The 22,767-nt window shown below is 32.7% G+C and overlaps 1 protein-coding gene across 3 annotated transcripts; it reads left to right on the plus strand.

Annotated features, from left to right (window-relative positions):
• The first annotated feature begins 438 nt into the window (after positions 1 to 438).
• On the plus strand, positions 439 to 16,738 carry LOC107475745 (uncharacterized). Of its 3 annotated transcripts, none has more exons than XM_021135872.2 (12): positions 439 to 589; positions 1,776 to 4,660; positions 4,758 to 5,009; positions 5,098 to 5,811; positions 7,132 to 7,965; positions 8,199 to 8,906; positions 9,697 to 10,455; positions 11,130 to 11,771; positions 12,062 to 12,826; positions 13,528 to 14,247; positions 14,368 to 15,199; positions 16,557 to 16,738. In XM_021135872.2, the coding sequence occupies exons 2-11, from the start codon at positions 1,808 to 1,810 to the stop codon at positions 15,160 to 15,162; spliced, it is 9,042 nt and encodes a 3,013-aa protein (XP_020991531.1). In that variant the 5' UTR covers positions 439 to 589; positions 1,776 to 1,807; the 3' UTR covers positions 15,163 to 15,199; positions 16,557 to 16,738. The 3 variants fall into 3 exon arrangements, with proteins under 3 accessions (XP_020991531.1, XP_052113963.1, XP_052113962.1); XM_052258003.1 differs by having other exon boundaries at positions 444 to 547; XM_052258002.1 differs by lacking the exon at positions 439 to 589 and having other exon boundaries at positions 1,609 to 4,660.
• Positions 16,739 to 22,767: the final 6,029 nt, after the last annotated feature.

The following is a 22,767-nucleotide window of genomic DNA, read 5'->3' on the forward strand; positions in this document are numbered from 1 at the left end:
ACTTTTAAAGAACCAAATTCCAATTTAATTTATACTTAAAAGTTAAAATAAAAAACTCATACTCTTCAAACTGGTTCAGACTGGCTGGTTTTGATAAAAACGGGTGAACTGTTGGTTTTAATAACCGGCCGGTTTGACACACTTTTTTGTTTACCCACCTTGCTCAAAACGACGTCGTTTTGCTTGTTAAAAAAACCTAACCTAGACCCTTGAACCCTCGTTCCTTCCCCACCATGCTCTCTCTCAATCTCACTCAGCCTCCCCTGAAATCCAGAACTCTGGAGTCCACACTTTCTCACATTCTCTCACTAACGATCGCCGGCTCCTCATTGGCTCTGGTGCGTCTCTGTCACTATGTCGTCACCTCCGTCTGTGGCTCGCCTGCACTGCGTTGTGGTGTCTCTCGTCGTCGTCGTCACGTCCTTGTTCGGTGTGGCTCGCCGCTCGTCTCTGCTGTCGCGTTGTCTGTAGCTTCGTTCGCATCTGTCGCCTAGTTCCTAAACCTTTCACTGTGTTTGCCAGCTCCTTCGCCTTCGTCTTCACTACGGTCATATGAACCCTTGACTTCCCTTATTTAATTATTTTCATGGTCAGCAACTAGTTTCACTTTATATATATTTAGTGTACTAGTAGTTAGCACTATAATGGCTAAATTCGAATTTAATAAGTTTGATTTATATAGATATATAAAACACTACTAATTTGAATCTGAATTTATTTAATTTGATTTAGTACTAAAAGACCTAATTCGAATACAATGAATTTGATTTATATAAATAGATGAATAAAGACATACATGATACATATAATGTTATTTGTTTTGAGACTTTCTTATAATATTAGTATGTGTTTGATTTATGCATGTATTTTATCCTATTAATTAGATATTTTTTTGGTGACTCTATTAATTAGGTATTAAATGTGCTCCATCTAATTTATTTGGTTAAATTTCCCAAACATGTGTAATGACTTTTATATCATAAATTTACCTATAAATAGGTTATGAAATACCTTATGAAATACGTCAAATACAAAACAAACTCAAATGCATTTTGTATTTGTAAATAGTGGTTATAATTGTGATATGATGAATATATTATTATAAAAAATATATGATATAAATATTTGACATTCAAGTATATTTAATGATACTATATTAATATTAGTAATAAATTTCTTATTCTCTCTGCATAATTTTATATCTACTACTCCTCTATTATTATTATTTTACAACGTAAAGATATTTTTGGTCCATGTTAGAGAGAAATCCGAAAAAGGTCACCTCTTATTTTAATAAAAGATCACTTGGAGAAAAGCTTATGATTGTGATTTTTTTTTCTTGAAAGGATCGATATGATTGTGATTTGTTATACCTTGGGTTGTCTCGGACTCGGATAGTACTTATACTTCTACATACTATTTTGAAATAATTGTTCTATATATTTTCTTTTTCAACTTTAAAATATTTGTTTTAAAAAATATGGATATCATTAATTTTGTCTCTGTCTTTACCGTAAATTGTGATTTAATTTTAAGAAAAAACAATGTCGTGTTTGTTTTTTCATGAAAGTAATTTTATCTATTCATATTATTTTTGAAAAATACTAAGAGACTATTAGAATTTATTATTTTGATCATCAATTAGTCATTAATATTTAAAAATATAGGTTAAAGTAGATTGTGTCCTTATAAATTTTTGGTAGATATCTCATGTATTTTAATTTAATTTCCTCCATTAGTTGGCCTTCATAGTTTGTTTCCATGTTTTTTTACAGGATGGAGATACATTGGTAGAAAACCCAGAAGAATGGGAAACCTTATGTGTAAACCGTTAGAGAAAGCTGTTGACTTACTCCTGGAAGCGAGTATTCGACAAATTGATTATATTATCAATTACGAAGATTATGTTGAGGGTCTAAAAGAACTCGACGGGAAACTTGAGCAGAATGAGCTAACAGTGAAGCAACTAGTTGATGCTGCAGAAAACAATGCAGAAGAAATCACACCTACTACTCAAGATTGGCGTAACAGGGTGGCGGCAAAGAGAGAAGAAAGTAAGGAGTTTCGCGATGACAGAACCCTCAGGTCCAAGACAAGTTGCTTTGGCGGGGGATGCTCTAGCGGGGCTCTCCCTTTTTTGTGGCACAGGCGTCAACTTGGCAGGAAAGCAAAGATATTGGCACCGGCAATCAAAGAGCTGAATGATGAAACCCCTGACAGTGCAAATATTTCTTATCGACAAGCTCCCACGTTTGAGGATAGGAATCCATCTGGTGATGACTACCTCAAATTTGAATCAAGGAAAGGTATGATTGAGAAGGTCATGGAGCAGTTAAAAGATTCAACGGTGAGAATTGTTGGACTACATGGACCTAGTGGAGTGGGCAAGACCTCTCTGGTCCAACAAATTGCAAAGCAAGCCAAGGGCAGGTTCGACAAGGTGGCCATGGCAACTGTGAAAAAAGATCCAGACATTCAAAAGGTTCAACAAGATATTGCCGACCATTTAGGATTAACTTTTGGAGATGAAGGTCAGAAGGGGAGAGCAGCACTTTTGAGAAAGAGGCTGAAAAAGGAGAATACCCTTGTGATCCTGGATGACCTTTGGGATGAATTGGACTTGAATGAGATTGGGATTCCATTTGATAATGATGATGTTTCAAGCCACATGATGCGCCAAGAAAGAACGGAGGGGGAAGAGCAAACGACAACCAGGGGGTGTAAAATTTTCATCACTTCAAGATATAAAGAGGTGTTGCGCAATAAAATGAATGTTAAAGAAAAATCAGTTGTTCTTGTCCCCGAGTTAGACATTGAAGAAACTTTGACATTATTCAAGAAGGTGGTTGGATTGTCAAATGAAAATCCCAAGTTCAAGCCAGAAACTCTTCACAAGTACTGTGCAGGATTACCAATGGCAGTTATTCTAGTCGGAAAGTCGTTACAGAACAAGAGCGAGTCAGAGTGGGAAGGCGAACTAGAAAGACTCAAAAACCAACAAGAATCAAATGAAGTGCAAAAGTACATGGAGAAACATGTAATGATGGGCTATGATCTTCTAGCAAGTGAGGAGCTCAAGTCCACTTTCCTAATGTGTGCTCAAATGGGTCATCCATCATTAATTGCTGACTTGGTGAAGTACTGCTATGGTTTGGGCACACTTAAAGATGTCCATACACTGAGGGATGCCCACAAGACCATATCTGAGTCAATCCAGAAGCTAAAAGATTTAGGCTTGTTGGATAGTACTTCCAACGACAGTTTCAATATGCATGATATAATTCGAGATGCTGCTCTGTCAATGGCGTGCAAGAATCAGAATGTATTTATCCTGAGAAATAAAACGTTGGATGTCTGGCCTCACAAGAAAGAACTTGAGAGCTGCACTGGAATTCATCTATACAAGAGTCAAATCGTGGTTGAACTCCCAGAAGTCTTGAACTCTCCTCAACTCAAATTCTTCCATATTGATACTGATGATTCAAGTTTGGAAATACCAGACAGGTTTTTTGAAAAAATGGAAGAACTCAGAGTACTAGTATTATCTGGGATTCATCTACCAAGTCTACCGTCTTCAATTAAATGCTTATCGAACCTCAGAATGCTTTGTTTGGAGAACTGCACTCTAGGTAACTTGTCGATTATAAATAAATTGAAAAATTTAAGAATTCTTAGCCTTTCAGGATCTAGAATTGAAGATTGGCCAACAGAGTTAGAAGGCTTATGCAGATTACAGTTGCTAGACATTAGCGATTGTTCAATAAGCAGATTGACTCGACCTCTTTCTTTATCGAGTTTCACTAGTTTGGAGGAACTGCATATAAGAAACAGCTTGACAAAAATGGAGGTGGAGGAAGAAGTAAATCGTAGTCAAACTTCAGTTCTTTCCGAACTGAAACATTTGCATCAATTGAATTCTATAGATGTTTGCATCCCTAGTGCTGAAGTTTTACCAGCAGACTTGTTCTTTCACGAGTTGAATGACTACAAGATTGTGATTGGAGACTTTGAGACAATTTCAATTGAGGATTTTAAGATACCCAATAAATATGAAGCTTCAAGGTCTTTGGCATTGCAGCTAGAGCGTGGCATGGATATTCACTCCCTAAAAGGAGTCAAATTGCTATTCAAAGGAGTGGTGAATTTGCTGTTGGGAGAACTACATGGAGTTCAAAATGCATTTTATGAACTAAATCTCAATGGATTTCCAGATCTGAAGCACTTGTCAATCGCAAATAACAAGGGCATTGAGTATATTGTGAACTCAATGGAGCTGTCACAACCCCAGGATGCTTTTCCTAGTTTAGAGTTCCTCAGCCTGTTCAACCTAAAGAACATAAAGAACATATGTTGCAGTCCTATTACAAATTCCTCATTCTCTAGACTAAAGACAATCAAAGTGCAAATGTGCCCCCAATTGAAGAACATATTCTTCTTTTACATTGTTAAATTTCTTACTAGTCTGGAAACAATTTATGTCTCTGACTGCGATTCTCTACAAGCAGTTGTTGGGGAGGAAGGAGAAGGATCCACCAAAGTTGTGCTTTATAAGTTATGCTCTTTGACGTTACAGAAGTTACCATCATTTGTCAGTTTTTGCGAGATCGATGACAGGGAAATCCTCCCAGCAGAAGATGAGAAGAGTCTCTTTGAAGAAAATGTATGGCTTTCCAAAAGCTTAAAATAATATGTATTTAACAGTTTAGCATAGTGATTCCAACAAAATAACATGGTGTGTGTATTTTTTTTTCCTGCAGGTAGAAATTCCAAAGTTAGAGATCTTGAAGTTGTTCTCAATCAAGATCCATCGGATATGGAACAATTGGCCTTCAAATGATTGGTTTCAAAACTTAATAAAACTAACTTTGGACGACTGTTGTAACTTGACATATTTATGCTCATTGTCTGTGGCTCGTTGTCTGAATAAACTAAAAAGCATCTCCATAGGTAGTTGTCCACTGATGGAGAAGTTATTCATCATCGGAGGAAATAAGAATGAGTGTTCAAAGGTGCGGACATCTTCTATGTTTTGTGCTAATGCATTTTATTTGCAATGCTCATCATCGTGTCAAATGACTTGTTTTTACATCAACACAGGTTTGTATCTTTCCTAAGTTGGAGGAAATCGAATTGTTTTCAATGGAGATGTTACAGAAAATATGGCCAGGTGAAGACGAAGTCAGTGCAGATTCATTTCCTAGTCTCGTTTCTGTCAAGATTAACTATTGCAATAAGCTTGACAAGGTTTTTCCTGATCACACGAAATGCTGGTATTTGCATTTAAAAAGCTTAAAGGTTTATTGGTGTAAGTCGGTGGAATTCATTTTCGAAAGTAGACATCCTCCGCAACAAAATGACACAAAATCTGCATTATTGGAGCTCATTGATTTGCGTTATCTCCCATATCTAAAGCAAGTGTGGAGTGTAGATCCAAAAGGAGTGGTTAACTTCACAAATTTGCAGAGCATAAAGATTTCTGATTGTAACACATTGAGAAATGTGTTGCCAGCTTCTATAGCCAAGGATCTTGGAAAACTAGAAAGTTTTTCGATAACCTCAAGTCATGAATTGGAGGAAATCATTGCTTGGGATACAGTATCAGAAACAAGCAATGAACCACCATTGATGTTTCCTGAAGTAGTCTCCTTGTCATTTAGTGACTTACCAAGCATCCGATGTTTGTACAAAGGGAGACATATTGTAGAGTGTCCAAAATTGAAGCAACTCACAATGTCTGGGTGTCCAAATCTGGAAATATTCAAAACAGAAAGTGCCAATGAAGAAGGAAAAGCATTCTTATCGGCTGAAAAGGTATAAAAGTGATTTGCAAAACTTATGACTTAATTGTTTGCTCCATTCATATAATCATATACGAGTAGGACACTTTGAATATAAAAATTCAAACAATTTTATGGAATAGTAAATTTATATGCATTTAATATCATTAAATCTTCTAAATCTTATCTTTTTAATAAAGTTATTTTGCTTTGTTATTCAGCTTCTTAACAAATGTTTCAGAGACATTTATTAACAAAACTCACAGAAAATATTTAAAGAAAATGGTGAAATTTTCTTCTTACTTAATTAGTCAATACATCCTTATAAGTCATTTCCGTTTTTGCTATAAATTTCAATTATATTCTCTTAATACCTAAGTTGTTTTTGCATATTATCTCTAAGATAAAAAAAAAAAAACTGTAGATAATAGAGATAAAAGTTAATTTGAATATGAAGACATAAATTATCTAATCAATATCAAATAAGAAGACATAAAAATTATATAGGAATTATCAAATAAATATTTTGTAAAATATTTTTAATATAAAATAATTTAAATTTAGCATTAGTTTATATATTAGTCTGGAAGCATTTCAAGTGTACTGTTTAATTATGTGTTTTAGTAGTTTTAATTATTAATTTTAAATGTAGACATATATATTATGATTGAAATAAATGGCTAGTATTGATTTTATGATTAAAATACACTATTATTGGAACATCTAATTCTGTGGTACACATGAAAGGTTTTCTATTAATTGGTAAATCAATCATATATTAATATATTATAGGTATTTTATTAAGGAGGTATCATTGTTTTAAACTTCCATAGCTGCAATTGGTGTTTGATAATTACATTTGGATTGAAGAAGAGGGAAAATATAGGAAACAAGAAAATTTAGGGTCTTATTGTTTATTTAAGAAGTTTGATACTTCTTTTTGTATTTGAAATTATAAAATGTGAATTTCTTTTAAGTTAAAATGATTATATTTAAAAAAATATTATATCCGATAATTTGGTGTAATATAAAACTTTTTTTTATCGAAGATAGAGAGACTCGTACTCGCAACCTCTTAGGTGAGTATGGAGAGACTATGCCATTTGCGTTATAACTTATTCGCATAAAACCTGTTTTTATAACATAGGAAAAACAAAGATTGATAACAACTGATAAAAGTATTTTTGAATTCGGAAATGTTTGGTAGCAAAAAAAAATCAGCCAAAAACAACTATAACTTACCTTATTTAGCATTCATTAATTGTCGCAACAATTAATGAATGATAAATAAGGTAAGTTCTGGCTGTTTTTTTTTTTTGTCTCCCTAACATTACCCTTTTAAATTGATGTACAGGTAATTTTCAAGTTGGAGCATCTTCATATCGACTCAAGAAACGTGCGGTGGTTAGTAAGCAATAGAGGCAAGTACTGCTTGAACTCTTTGACACACCTTTACTTGGAGGAATGGCCGAGCATTGATGAGACTTTATACTGCTTCCTCCACACCATTCCTAATCTTCAAATTTTGGAATTGAGTATTTCTTGGGGGATTCGAGAGTTCGTGCCAAGTGGAAACACTGGTCCTCAGCAAAGGTTGGGAACAGTATTACTGCTTAAGGAATTGATTTTGGAAAGTCTAGATATGGAGGATATTGGATTTGAAAGAGATCCTGCTCTTCAGAGATCACTGCACCGCTTGGTCTTAATGGGTTGTCAAAGATTGAGGAGGTTGGCACATTCCTCGGTGTCCTTCACTCACTTGACATACTTGAAAGTATCTGGTTGTGGTGAATTGAAAACTCTAATGACATGCTCAACAGCAAAGAGCTTGGTTCAACTCACTACCTTGAAGGTAGACTATTGTCGTCAATTAAATGAAATAGTTACCAAGGATGAGCAGGGAAATGACGAGGACATTAAAATTGTCTTTGCCAAGTTGATAACTATACAACTTGAACAACTCAGCAACCTTACAAGTTTCTGTAGCAACGCAAATTGTGAGTTTTCGGTGCCGTTGTTGGAAAAATTGATTCTGACAGAATGTCCCAAGATGAAAACGTTCACTGCAAAGCGCATAAGAGCACCCAGGCTACAATGTGTACTTGCCAGTGAACGTTATCATGAGGAAGGAAAAGGATATTGGGAAGGTGACTTGAATGCCACCATTCAAATGGTGTTTGCAGATAAGGTATTCCATTTCCTTCTCTTGACAGTACTTTTCTCAGTTTTCTGCATTTAAACAATTTGTTTATGTAGAAAAATTTTTCCATACCGCCAGACACTAATCCCCAGATCATTTACATGGCTCATAAAATTTTAAATGCAGTTCTTCAAAGTTCACCAAAAGAAATGAAGATTTTGGAAACACGTTTTAAAAACAAATCAGTGATCTTTTTTCTTTTCCCAATTATTATTTTATAGGTTCATTTGGAGCTTTCCAATCACCCGGAGTTAAAACAAGTATGGTGTGACAAAACCATGGTGCAAGTGAACAGGTTTCAGAATGTAAAATCTTTGGTTGTGAAGAGATGTGGTTATCTTGTGCATGTAATTCCATCTCATTTGCTTCATTGCTTTAAGAATTTGGAAGATCTGCAAGTATCCGATTGCAATGGAGTGCAAGTCATCTTTAATATGGATGACATTAGCAATAAGCAAGTGACAAAAGCAATGGGAATGTCTGGTTTGAAAAAATTGTCATTAGAGAATCTACCAAGTTTGAAACATGTATGGGATACAGATCCCAAAGGAACTTTTCACCTTCAAGCTCTGAAAGATTTCAGCATTGATAGATGTGATAGTCTTGAATATGTGTTTCCTTCATCTATAACTAAAGGTCTTGCCATGAACAATCTTTCAATACAAAACTGTGAGCAGTTGGTAAAAATCTTTTCAGAGGATAAAACAACCTCAGAATTAGAAGACACCATATCGATTGTGTTTGGTTCTCTGACTTCCCTGTGCCTAAGAGGAGTGCCACTGCTCAAATACTTTTATCCGGGACTACACAAGCTTCAATTTCAAAAGCTAAAAATATTATATATACAAGCTTGTAAATGGATGATATTCAATTGTGAAGAGTCAGAGGCTTACATAGACCAGCAAGTTATAGTTCCACCACTTGAACAGGTAACAATGACTTTGTCTATATTTTATGAGTAAATGGTCAAATTAGTCCCTAAAAGATCATTTGTTTTTCAAATTGGTCCCAAAAATTTTTTTTAATCAAATTCATCCTTTAAAAATTTTAAATTAGTCATGGTAGTCGGTCACTTTATTTGTTGATGGTATCAAATTAGTCATATTCAATTTGATGTCAAAATAAAATTATTTTACATTAACTTTATATAAATTGAATACATTCTATTTTTTTTACCGATTGATATTTTTAAATGCAAAGATATATAGTATAACTATTATAGCATTACTTTATCATTTTTATTATAATAAACTAAAATTATATTAGAGCTTCGTATGTATGATAAGAAATCAAGTAAACTAAAAATTTGATATTTTTTTAACAAAATATAACTTTGAACCTCAAGAATAAGAGAATGATAATCAATCTCCAAAATTCCTTCGTTAATATCAATTAAATCATTCAAAATCATTAATAATATAGAACTAATCCAATAAACAAGTTTTTAGAAAATGTATTTTCCAACATTTCTATCTTTGAGAAGTCCAGTTGATTATTTATCCTCTTTTTAAAAGAAAAAAAAAATCATATTCCGCTTTAACAAATATAAGATATATTTAATGAAATAAACAATTTAGTGTCCAAATTCCGGCCCCATGTTACTTCTAAATTTGTTCTAGCATGTCATTATTTATTCACTGTTAGGTTTCAAACTAATTTATTTTGATTTAAAACGAGTAATTGACAGTGGCCTGCAATTTTTCTTGTTTTGCTTGTTAGGTTAATCTCCTATTTCAGAGCTTGGAGAAATTATCATTTGATATAAGAGGCTTCAAGTTGACTTGGGAAGTAAAGTCTCAAAAACTTGAATTTGAAGAGTCAGAAGAAAGGGTTGAAGAAGTGCTATTTGAGGAAAAACCTAAGGCTGATTACGTTGAATTCCTATCGCATCTCGCTCTCAAAGGGTTAAGCATATCTTCTCTTTTGAGACTCAAATCCATTGGTTTGGATCACTCTTGGATACACCCCATCCTTGATAATATCCAAACATTGGAAGTGAAGATATGTTTTGATATAAAGAACTACTTAGTAGCAAGCAAGGTGTCTTTCTCTAGTCTGACGAAATTGATTGTAAATTATTGCAATGGTTTGTTGTATCTGTTCACATCATCAACAGCAAAAAGTTTGAGTCAACTCAAGCATATGGAGATAAGAAATTGTAGATCAATGCGAGAGATAGTATGCAAAGAGGATGATGAATCTAATGAGAACATAATATTTGAGCAGCTTCAGGTTTTGCATCTTGAAGAGCTGCCAATGCTGAGATGGTTTTACTCAGGCAAACGTACTTTGTGTTTTCCATCATTGCAACACTTATCCATGTTTGGCAAACTCTCGACAATGGCAACATTCTGTCCCCACATCCAGATAGATCTAGATTCAGTCAAGTTGAGCTCAGGACGAAGCTACTGGGATCCATATGAAGTCCAATGGGAAGATGATGTTGATACCACTATTCGCAAAATGAATAACAAAGAAGTACGTCTTTCATTCTTTCAAAGTTAAAATTATTCTGCTGAAAAGTAGTAATGCCAAGAAAGAAAGAAAAAAAAATTAGAACTACAAGTCTGTTTTTGGCTAATTTGTTTTTTCACCAAAAATTTTTGTGTATCTAATACCATTTTCATTTAATGCTCTTCTATATATTGAAATGTTCTAGACCAACCTTACGTACTTTGATATCACTTAGTCTTATTATTAATATTATTTAAAATTAAACTAAAAATATTTTTTAGATATCATGATATGCATCTTCTATTTAGGTGAATTTTTTTAAATTTCATGACTTTATTCAGTTTCCAGTCGACTTCATTTACAATTTTTTTGTCACTATATTTTCGTAATATTTTTCATTATCTTTAAAAAAACATGTATTGTAAATAATTATGACACTGTAAGAAATTTAAAAGTCTATGAATGTATTGGTGCTATGATTGCTATGAATGTATCCCTTGTGATTTGACACAAGTCTCCTAATGTGGAGAGTCAAACTCATACGACCCATGTAAGACCGAATTTAGACGACCACGTCTTAATACATAATATATGTGTTAGGCAAATAGATAATAAATAATAATTAATAGATTACTGCCATTCAAAACCTGATTAACTGTAACTTTGGAGTAATTAAGTTTCTTGTTTTCCATGTGCAGATTGGTCTCAGAGAAAGCCTATATTTTCAAGAGATGTGGCGTGGCTCATTGCCAGTCCGTGAAGCATGCTTCGGTAATTTGGAGTCCTTGATTGTGCATCAATGTGAATTTTTATCCGAAGTAATACCTCTTCATTTACTTCCCTTTTTAAATAACATGCGAAAATTGGAAGTTCAAAATTGTAGTTCTGTAAAAACTATATTTGATGTGAAATGCATAACAAAAGACAAGACATTCCCGCCAATTAAATTTTCGCTGAAGGAGTTGGTATTAGAAAAGCTGCCGAATTTGGATAGCATTTGGAATGAAGATCCTGATGGGATACTCGACTTTCAACTTATACAACAAGTGCGTGTTGATACATGTAAAAGCCTTACAAGCTTGTTCCCAAAATCAGTAGGCAAGGATCTTGTCAATCTTGAAAATCTAGAGTTGAAACATTGTGAGAACTTGGTGGAAATCATTGCAGGAATTGAAGCAACACCAGAAGGAGCAATTTCAGAGTTTATTAAGTTCCCTTGTTTGACTTCATTGACACTGTTGGATTTGCCAAGCTTCAATTGTTTTTACTGTTCATTGCATTGTGTCTTGTTGAGGTCACTGAATGGCCATGATCCACAAATTGAGGACCAAGTCAAAGAGGTACTTAAATCGAGTTTTGACTATTTTTTATGATATATATTTTCTTTTTTATCATAATTATGCAATTGTTTTATTCCCTACATGAGACTACTAATAGCTAATATAGTTGGGGTAATACTATATATGATAAAGAAAAAGATTTTGGTGAAGAGTGAATATTGCCTTAATTTTTTTTAAATAAAAGAAAGCTTTAAAATTAAGTCCTTGTTTTTTTTAGGGTATCCTTGTCTTCTTTTGGTTTGGTTTAGTTATTTCTCCAACAATTTGAGACAACTGCTTTCTCTGTCCAGGTTACTCCTAAGTTGATCAACTTGTCTTTTGGTGAAAAAGAAGCGAAGATGATTGGACATGAAGAATGTGAGGAAAGCCACTTCTGCAACATAAATGTTCCTGACATGCAGAGCTTTGATATTAAGCTTGTGTGTGATGAACTTCCATACGCATTTCTTCAAAAGGTGTCATGTATAGAGAGTCTCGAAGTGAGTAATAGTTCCATAAAGGAGATATTCTGCCCGGAAAGATCTAATTTGAATTATGCTCAATTCCTATCACAGCTGAAGAAATTGGAGTTGGATTCTCTTTCTGAACTAATTTCTATAGGGTTTGAACACTATTGGATACGAGAATCATCCATCCTCAAAACTCTCACACATTTGACTGTATCTAAATGTGATAGTTTGATATATTTGTTCACATCTACAACAGCAAAAAGTTTAACTCAACTCAAAGAGATGGAGATATCTAATTGTGAATCTATCCAAGAGATTGTGTCTAATGAAGGAGAAGAATCAATTCATGATGAGATAGTTTTTGAACAGCTACAAAAACTACAATTTTATCGTTCGAAAAACCTTAGAAGATTTTATAATGGAGGTTTTACCTTAAGCTTGCCATCATTGGAGGAATTGAAAGTAATTGAGTGCAAAAGGATGGAAACTTTCTGTGAAGGTACTATCAATACGGAAAAGTTGTCAGCAGTCTCTTTTAAATTTGGAGATACAACCCCATTGGAAGTTGACCTCAATTCTGCCTTTCGTAACACTTACAAGACAGAGGTATGTATGTGTTTATTTATTTTCTCCTTTCTTAATTTTTCTTTAAGATATAAAACTTTTCTCAATCCATTTTAAGTGTTTATAACAACAAATTCTGTGTGGATGGAGGATGCTGTTCATGTACTCACTTTACCAATCTTTAATTGTCAGCATTCATAACCTGAATTGGTGTTGACCAACACAAGTTTTAGCCAAGTGGTATGCCATAGCACGCTTTTAATAACAAAATATTGTATTATGTAAATAAATAGATTGAAAATCAATCCTTCAAATTTTAATCTTTCTCATGCTTAGGATTCGGCGCTACATCATCATTGCAAGTTTCAAGGACATAGAATTGTAATAATAATAATAAGAAAAACCATAAATTAAAGAATGAAATAAAAGACCCAATTCTCAAAGAGAGCTTGAAAGCTTTGCTGGTCTTGGTCCAACATAGTGCAGTGGTCGGATTGGATCAACATTCTGTGTGCATATATAATGTAGGTATATAATTTGATGTTGGATTAAAATCAGATATGATATGCATCATTTTGTTGCAAAATTTCACATTAATTTTCACATTAGCTGATATACTTTTTATACGCTTTACACATATTTTATATATGTATTTATAATTTAACATTTTTATAAAGATATGATACTAGTTTTTGGATAGCCAATTAAGAGGTGTACTGATTAATTTAACATTGCATGCGCAGGTTGCAAAATTTGTAAGGGAAGTTAAGGATTTGGAGCTCAAGGAACACCCCTGGATACATGAAATATGGAATGATCCATCTAGAGTCCCATCTCTGTGCTTCATCAGATTGAAGATTTTGATCGTGGAAAAATGTGAATTCACATCTATTGTAATACCTTCTCATATACTCGGTCTGCTATGCAAATTAGAAGAGTTGGTAGTGCGACAATGTGATTCCGTAAAAACAATATTTGAAGTGACAAATGAAGCAAAAGACACAAAGGTCCTCTCCTTGAAGAAATTGACTGTTGAGGACTTGCCAAATCTTGAACATGTTTGGGATTCTAATCCTATACAGCAAGTTAGTTGCTTTCAGAGCTTTCAAGAAGTGTACGTTCATAGATGCAACAGCCTTCAAAGGTTGTTTCCAACCTCTGTAGCCGAAAATCTAGATAAACTTGAGAAACTGGAAGTAACAGAGTGTGACAGATTGGTGGAAATTGTTGCAAAGGATAAAGCAGCTGTTGAAGGTGCTCCTAAAGAGTTTGCATTCCAAAGCTTGACCTCCATAAAACTATGGTCTTTGCCAGAATTGAAATGTTTTTATCCTTCACCGCACAAGCTAGAATGTCCCAAGCTAGAGGAAGTGCACTTATTCCACTGTGACCAGTTGAAATACCAGTCTCAGAGATTTCAACGTTCACAAGCAGAGAATCAAGCCATTTTCTTTCCAAAAAAGGTTCGATATCTTGTTGAATTTTATGACAATATCCCTCCATGTCTTATTCTTTATTAATTATTATGACCATCATGTAGCTGTATATATGCTTAATTGCCCATTTTGTTTTTACTTCAATAGGTAATTCCAAACTTAAATTTTCTAGCACTGAGCAAGGAGGAGATCATGATGATGTGGCATGAGCAGCTTCATGTGAATGACCTTTCAAAATTAGAAGCTCTTTGGTTGCAATGTTTTCATGACGATTCAGATACTTTTCCATATGAAGTACTCCAACAGCTTCCCAACATAGAAAATCTTGCTGTGAGTTGTAGCTCTTTCAAAGGGATATTCTACTCTGAGAGTCCCAACATGGATGGTGTCGAAGGAATTCTTCCTCATTTAAAATGTTTGCAATTGATTAAGCTGTCTAAACTGAACACCATTGGGTTAGAGCATTCATGGATGGATATCATTTCTAAAAATCTTGAGAAGTTACTAATAGACCAGTGTCATTGTTTGAAGAGCATAGTACCAAGCAAGGTATCGTTCTCCAACCTAATAGAATTAAACATATCAAAATGCAATGGTCTTGTGAGTTTGTTCACACCTTCAACAAGCAGAACTCTGTATCAGCTGAAGCACATGTCAGTAAAAGATTGTGAATCATTAGAAGAGATAGTGTCAGAAGAGTCATCAGAGAATGTTGAAGAGGAGATAATAGTATTTTCTGAACTGAAAACTCTGTCCCTTCGCTCTCTACCAAAGCTTGGAAGGTTTTACAATGGCAACATTGCCTTAAAATTCCCATCATTGGAAAAATTCTCACTAATCAGTTGCCAAAAGATGGAAAGCTTTTGTGCAGGTGCTGCCATTGTCAACAGGCGAACAGAAGTTGAATTTATGAAGAATGAAAAAAGTGTTATTGGAAGTTGATCTTAACTGTGCTGTACGGAAGGCATTTGAAGGGACGGTATGCATTTTATTCCTTTCTCTTAAGTTGAAGTTCTTATTAGCCTAAAGTTTACTCTTTTCAGTTTTATTATACTCTGCAGTTTGCATAATCATTGAATTTGTTAAAATAATTTAGAATACAGTTTTCCTTTATATTTGTTAAAATAATTTAGACTAAGTTAATATGTCATGCTTTTTTTCTTATTCATATTAGTTATAGCCAATTCAGAGATGTAAGCATACAGAAAAGAGAGTTGCCACTAAGTCCTAATGTTCTGTTTCAGTTTGGTCAATAAGAAAAATTAATTAAGGTGGCACATACATAGTTTGATTAGTAAAATACTATAATTGTTTTTTGCCTAAATCAAATTAAGTTGCTTAATTAACACCACACCCCATTACGAATGTTTCAAATTCAACAAACTCCTTAGTTATGTTAGTGATTGTAAGAGCTACCAAGAGGAAAGATGATACGTAGGATGTTGCATAAGATCATATGGAATTATGTTTCTGCCCAAAGTTTTATGACCTCTATTTAATTGAAGTCTTAGCCACTAGATTCTGTGAGAGAGAAATGATTAATTAATTAGTTAGAGATTTGGTTGGAACGGCATACATCATTCATTCTTTCTTAAACTTTCCATTATTACACAAATGCTTTTGGATTCAGTAATCATTTCCAACCTCAATACAAGAGTTATTGGTTTATTTTGTTGATCCTAAATTTTACTTATTATATACCAGTATTAAAATTTCTTCAAGTAGTAAACCTAAACGTATATATCTGCTTGATCTTGACCCAATCATCAGTTAACCTTATTTATTCTTAATTAAGTTTAAAACATTACCAGGATGAATATTCACTTTAGGTTAAGTCTTAAGTATCTTTGTTGGAATATAAAATTAGTTACATAGTTTCTATTCTGCTATTTAAATTTAAAAAAAAAAATAAAAAATACTTCATTAATTAACTGTATAGGACTAAATAGTATATACCGAATTAATCCGCTGCGTTATTGAATCTTGGAACCTGGATGCACTTAATGAGAGTAATAATACTGTGACTAAGCCTTTGAAGTGCTATTTAATTTGTTCTTTATTCTTCTTTTATTAATTTTATTTCTTAACTATGTTCTGATTGGAGGCAATGATTGGGAAAGGTTCAAAGCAAAAATTTGGTTTCTATTATTATTATAATTGTTATTCTTATTGTCCAAAACAAAATCCTTTATGTTTGTCTTCTTGCCTTTCTAGTAGATCCGAAATTAAGGATGAGAGTTATATTACCATCATTTTTTTTACAGCATATATTACTTAAGTTTCAATTTTTTATTTTTATTTGATCTTTGTTTAAACTAACACTGTTATATTAACAGTTTTATTAGGCGGAATCTAATTCCATTAATGAAGTTAGAGACAAAGTGAGGATACCCACATGGACAAGACATTGATCATTGATGAAGAGGAAGGAATATTGTCAACTTGACTTCTTTTATGTTGTTTTTTTTTTTTCAAAAAAAAATGCTAAAAAAAATTAAAAAAGAGAAAAAAAAAAGAGCAGGTAACGTATGCATGTGTGGTGTAGCCATGTGTGTGAAATGTGATTGCATTTTAACTCATGGATAATGGATGATAACAGTGTGTTAAACTGTATTACTTATTTTGCTTTTTTTCATTCTTTTAAGTACTTTCATTTTTTAAAAGTAAAAAAATAAAAAACTGTTTGTATTCCGTTGTTAATTTAATATTATGTCGTGAGGCTATAGGTGTGGCTGAACACCACTCTCCAATTCCTCTCTATCATTTGGAAAATCTTCTCCTCCAGCTGATTGGGGTGATTCCTGCGCCTCTCATGTTTTTGACAAAATCAATCTCAAAAATTATTTCTGATAAAATTGTGAAAGAAGGAAAAGTCTATACTATAAAAAATTTAAAAATAGAAAATGTAAATGATTTGTATAGACCAATTAAAAATACAATGAAAGCAAATTTTTTTGCTCATAATTGTTGTGAAAGAAATTAAAGAGCCAATTTTGAACATTTTTCAAGACTATTTTAAATTTGCATTACTTGAGACATCGTCTGACAAGAGTGGGTCAAAGAAAAATACTAAAAGGTAATTTCGTTTTATACTATTTCAATTATTCTTATTAAAAATAAATTATTCAAAAAAAAAATATACACATCTTTGTTCTTTTTATTATAGATGTCATTGAAAAACTACATCAAGAGATTAAAAAGAAAAAAAACCATACAAATTCAAAACGCATCTTCGGAAGAAAAACATACATGCAAAAATAGAACAAATAACATAATAGAAAAGTGCATACAACTCAACAATTCATAAAAAACATGACTTCACAAGAACGTACGATAGAAAGAAGAAAGCAACAATTCTAACAATAGATTAAGTCCATCAACTAAAATAAATGCAAAAATCAAACTACCAAATAAAAATGTCACTTTATACAACTCCAATATCAAAATTTTTTGTACTACAAATTATTTTAAACAAAATACATTTTAAATTTAACTTTAATTTATATATATTTAATTTAATTCTATAAAACATAGTCATTTTTTTATATTTATTATATACTATCATTAATTTACCGTCTGCGCATTGCGCATGTCTTATTCTAGTTGAAGTAATATTAGAACATTTCAATAAGATGCCGTAAAATAAAGAATGACATTAAGCAAGACGGACCCTAGTAGCCATCTTTCTATTTTAAATTTATATAGGTGTTTATGAGAAATAACTTTCAAGAGACCCAAACAAGGAGTAATTAAGTTTCTTGTTTCCATGTGTAGATTGGTCTCAGAGAAAGCCTATATTTTCAAGACATGTGGCGTGGCTCATTGAAAGTCCCTGAAGCATACTTCGGTAATTTGGAGTCCTTGATTGTACATCAATGTGAATTTTTATCCCAAGTAATACCTCTTCATTTACTTCCTTTTTTAAATAACATGCAAAAATTGGAAGTTCAAAAATGTAGTTCTGTGAAAACTATATTTGATGTAAAATGCATAACAAAAGACAAGACACTCCTTCCAATTAAATTTTCACTGAAGGAGTTGGTATTAGAAAAGCTGCCGAATTTGGATAGCATTTGGAATGAAGATCCTGATGGGGTACTCGACTTTCAACTTATACAACAAGTGCATGTTGATACATGTAAAAGCCTTACAAGCTTGTTCCCAAAATCAGTAGGCAAGGCTCTTCTCAATCTTAAAAATCTAGAGTTGAAACATTGTAAAAGCTTGGTGGAAATCATTGCAGGGATTGAAACAACACCAGAAAGAGCAATTTCAAACCCTATTAAGTTCCCACGTCTGACTTCAATGACACTGTTGGATTTATCAAGCTTCAATTGTTTTTACTGTTCATTGCATGGTGTCCTGTTGAAGACACTGAATGCTCATGATGATGATCCACAAATTGAGGACCAAGTCTCTCTCAAAGAGGTACTTATTAATCATGCGATTGCTTTATATTTCCCACATGAGACTACTAATGGTAAATAGGTTAAAAAATCTTGTAATATGGACAGTGAATTGTGTTGTATGAAGGTGCCTATAAATTCTTCTTACTTTATGATTTATATGTAAAAATAATGTATTTTATATTTTTTTTATCTTTCTTCAAAATATATTGGTGGACATGTCTTGCGATCAGCATCATGAGTCTATATATTCGTTCCCACCTCCAAAAACAAAATTATCAAATATATAAAGTATTCGTTGTGCTATATGTATATTTTTCTCTTGTACGGTATTCATTCTTGTAATTTTAGTAATATAAGATTAAGTCCATTTGGTTTAGTTATTTCTCTAACCACTTGAATTGATGGCCTCATTTCCTCTATCCAGGTTACTCCTAAATTGACCAATTTGTTGTTTGGTGAAAGAGAAGTGAAGATGATTGGACATGAAGAATCTGACGGAAGCCACTTTTGCGACATAAATGTTTCTGATATGCTGGGTTTTAATGTTGAGCTCGAGTCTGATGAACTTCCATATACATTTTTCCAAAAGGTGTCCTATATAAAAACTCTCCAAGTAAAAAATAATTATATCAAAGAGATATTCTGCTCTAAAAGGCCTAGTTTGGATTTCACCCAATTTCTACCACATCTTAAAGAATTTCTCCAATTTCTTCTTGTGAACGTCCTTTTTTATTCATTTGGTATTAATTTTTTGTGTTTCAACTACTATAACTGATAGATCTTTTTTAACTATGAATGTTGTGAAGAATAACTCAAAAACAAAATAAAAGATGAATTTCTTGCTAATTGTTTTTTAATTATATTAAAAAGAAAATTGCTGAAAAATTTAACACAGATTCTATTATCGATGAATTTTATTATACGAAAAATCGACCACTTCGTTAATAAAAAATACATACATATTTTTTGTATTTTAAAATATATTCTCTATTGGTATATTTTTGTAATACATTTTACATTATATAATTTTTTGTATAATTTTTTAATATTATATATATTATTGGCCCAAATAATAATATTTTTGGATCTGTCATCCCTTCATCCACATAGCCTTTAACTTCACCTAATACAACTCCCGCCTCCTTTTCTTTTTCTACACTTCTCTCGGTTGCCATTCCTGTTTTTTGGCATCTTGATGTTTGTATGTTTTGTTGTCATATTCTTGTCTAACGAGAGCAGTCTTGAAGAATCTTCCCATTCCATTCGACAGTGACATTCACTTTCTTTCTCCCTCATGCCTTTTTATTGTCCATCCTTCCTTCCATGTTGCTGCATTGAAAATCTTCTGCTTACGCTTGCATCGTCACATTTTTCATACTTTGCTTCTGTAACACCTGCTACTCTATAAATCACCCATCCATCCAAATTGTTGATATATAGTTCTTTGTGCATGTTTTTGTAAGCAAACCCTGCAAACACAAATCTGTAAGGGTTTTTTCCTATGTTTTTCTCGACAAATAGACGTCATCACTTGTCCTTCTCTGAAAAAACCTCCCATAATAACCATTGAATGCTCACCCCTTCTGATAGGTTATCCACGAAAACAAAAAACGTTTCTTGCTCTAATCTTCTAAAATTATTTATCACCGTCGTACTCCTTTTCTTCCTTTCCCTCACATCTACTCATCTGTCCTCTTCATCCTCGCCTTCTCTCTGATCTGGACCACAGGGACGGATTTAGAGGGAAGTAAGTACGCCTCAGCCCCTTAAAATTTTAAAGAACTATACGTCTATATATATATATGGTAATTAAATTAAATGAACTTTTAATTATGCATATAATTTTATATAAAAATATTATTCATATATCAAAATGACAAAATCAACCATTAAAATTAATCACATATAATTTAATTTATTTTCAATGTATATTTATATTCTAATATATATTTTATATTAGTGACTGATTTTAGTATCTAATTTTAGTGTATACATAATATAATCAAACTTTATAAGATGACATTGGCTTTAAGGCTTTTCCTGTGAATTTATATAAGCGCTTTGGTCTCCAATAATTAAGGTATTGGATTTGAATTCCAATAACGAAAAGAAATTCCCTACTATAATATCTTAGTTTTTTTTAATTCACATACAATTATATTCATTCATATAAAATTAATAATTAAAAATTATTAAATAATAATTTAATCAAACTTATTAAATTTCCTTTGATTTTCAATTATCAATTTCTGCGCCACCTGTGTCTTCAATTTTTTTTCAATGTTTAGTAGAAATGGGTCAAATTAATGGTGTTTAAAGAGAACTCAAATATCAATAGTTACATTATCCCAAAAAAAATCTCGTAAAAATGATCTAGTGGCTCTTCAATATTTAATTTAAACTCCTATTAAAAAATTTGAGAATTTAAATTTCACAATGAACATAAAAATATTGATCAGCCGTTTGCTTTTTATCTACGATGAAAGAATTAGTCATGTTGGATCTTAAAAAATCCCCCACTCCGATTACCTATTTCCATCTTTTTCTTCCTCGTCCAATATATTTCTGAATGAAAAGATAGAAGGAGAAGCAATGAGAGATGATGAGATATCTATAATGTTTATTTTGATCTTTGAAATTTTTTCATCTCCTCGCCAAAATAATTCTTAACTTTTAAAAATAATTAAATTAATCTTAAAATTTATAAAGTATGAATCTCTATTTATCTCTAAATCAATAATCCTTAACACAATACTAATATAGTATTATAATGTTAGCATGATATCTCTAATGATAAAGCTAAAGTGATAATTAAAACTTTAATATAATCAAATAATTATTTTAAATTGATTAATTAAACTCATTTTAAATTTTATACCAATATGAAACTAATTAAAAAAAAAAGACAGAGAGTAACTTTCTTCAAAAGTTGTCACCAATGGCGGACAAAAGTCGGCAACCCGTAACCAATTAAATTTGCACCTTAATTAATTTTGGTGGAAATGTTGTGGACTTTAAAATCAGACCATAAATAAAGATATTCAAAAATATAAGGGCCAGTTCGTAAATATTAAATTATAGTAACTAGGATAAATTATTAAATTTAAATATAAGTTGTTCTTGTATATAAGGGCCAGTTCGTAAATATTAAATTATAGTAACTAGGATAAATTATTAAATTTAAATATAAGTTGTTCTTGTATGGATACTTGGAGGGAGAGCTCGGTCTCTGGGAATCGATGCTGAGTTGTTATCTTCGGTGTCGACCTTTGAACTTTGTGGTAATCCGAGCTTTACTCTAAGAGGATGTCCAATCACGTAGAGTTTTGAGCAAGAAACAGGGAGGAGAGTACCTGCAAAGGCACTCCGAAACTTAAGTCAGTATTGAGAATTCAACGTGTCCTTTTAGGATGGAAGATCATACCTTTTATGGGTGGAAATGTGCAAGTCGGTTATGCTTCTACTTAAGTCAGGCACGCGTTCATAGGTTGAGAATGATGATGAGTGTCACGGATCATCACATTCTTCATGGTTAAGTGCGAGTGAATATCTTAGAACAGAAACAAGCGTGTTGAATAGAAAATAGAAGTAATTGCATTAATTCATCGAGACACAGCAGAGCTCCTCACCCCCAATCATGGAGTTTAGAGACTCATGCCGTAGAGATACAATATAAAACGTGAAAATGTCATGAGATGCAAAATAAATTTCTAAAAGTAGTTTTTATACTAAGCTAATGACCTAGGTTTACAGAAAATGAGTAAACTAAGATAGATAGTGCAGAAATCCACTTCTGGGGCCCACTGGTGTGTGTTTAGGCTGAGCATTGAAGCTTCCATGTGTAGAGACCTTTATTGGAGTTAAATGCCAAGTTGTAGCCTGTTTCTGGCGTTTAACTCCAATTTTTATGCCAGTTCTGGCGTTTAACGCCAGAATAGAATAAAGACTTGGTGTTAAACGCCAATTTGCGTCGTTAAAGCTTGGGCAAAGTATAAACTATTATATATTTCTGGAAAGCCCTGGATGTCTACTTTCCAACGCAATTGAGATCGCGCCAATTGGGCTTCTGTAGCTCCAGAAAATCCATTTTGAGTGCAGGGAGGTCAGAATCCAACAGCATTTGCAGTCCTTTTTCAGC

Source organism: Arachis duranensis, chromosome 2, assembly GCF_000817695.3.
Source record: "Arachis duranensis cultivar V14167 chromosome 2, aradu.V14167.gnm2.J7QH, whole genome shotgun sequence".
In the NCBI taxonomy this organism is placed as follows: Eukaryota; Viridiplantae; Streptophyta; class Magnoliopsida; order Fabales; family Fabaceae; genus Arachis; species Arachis duranensis.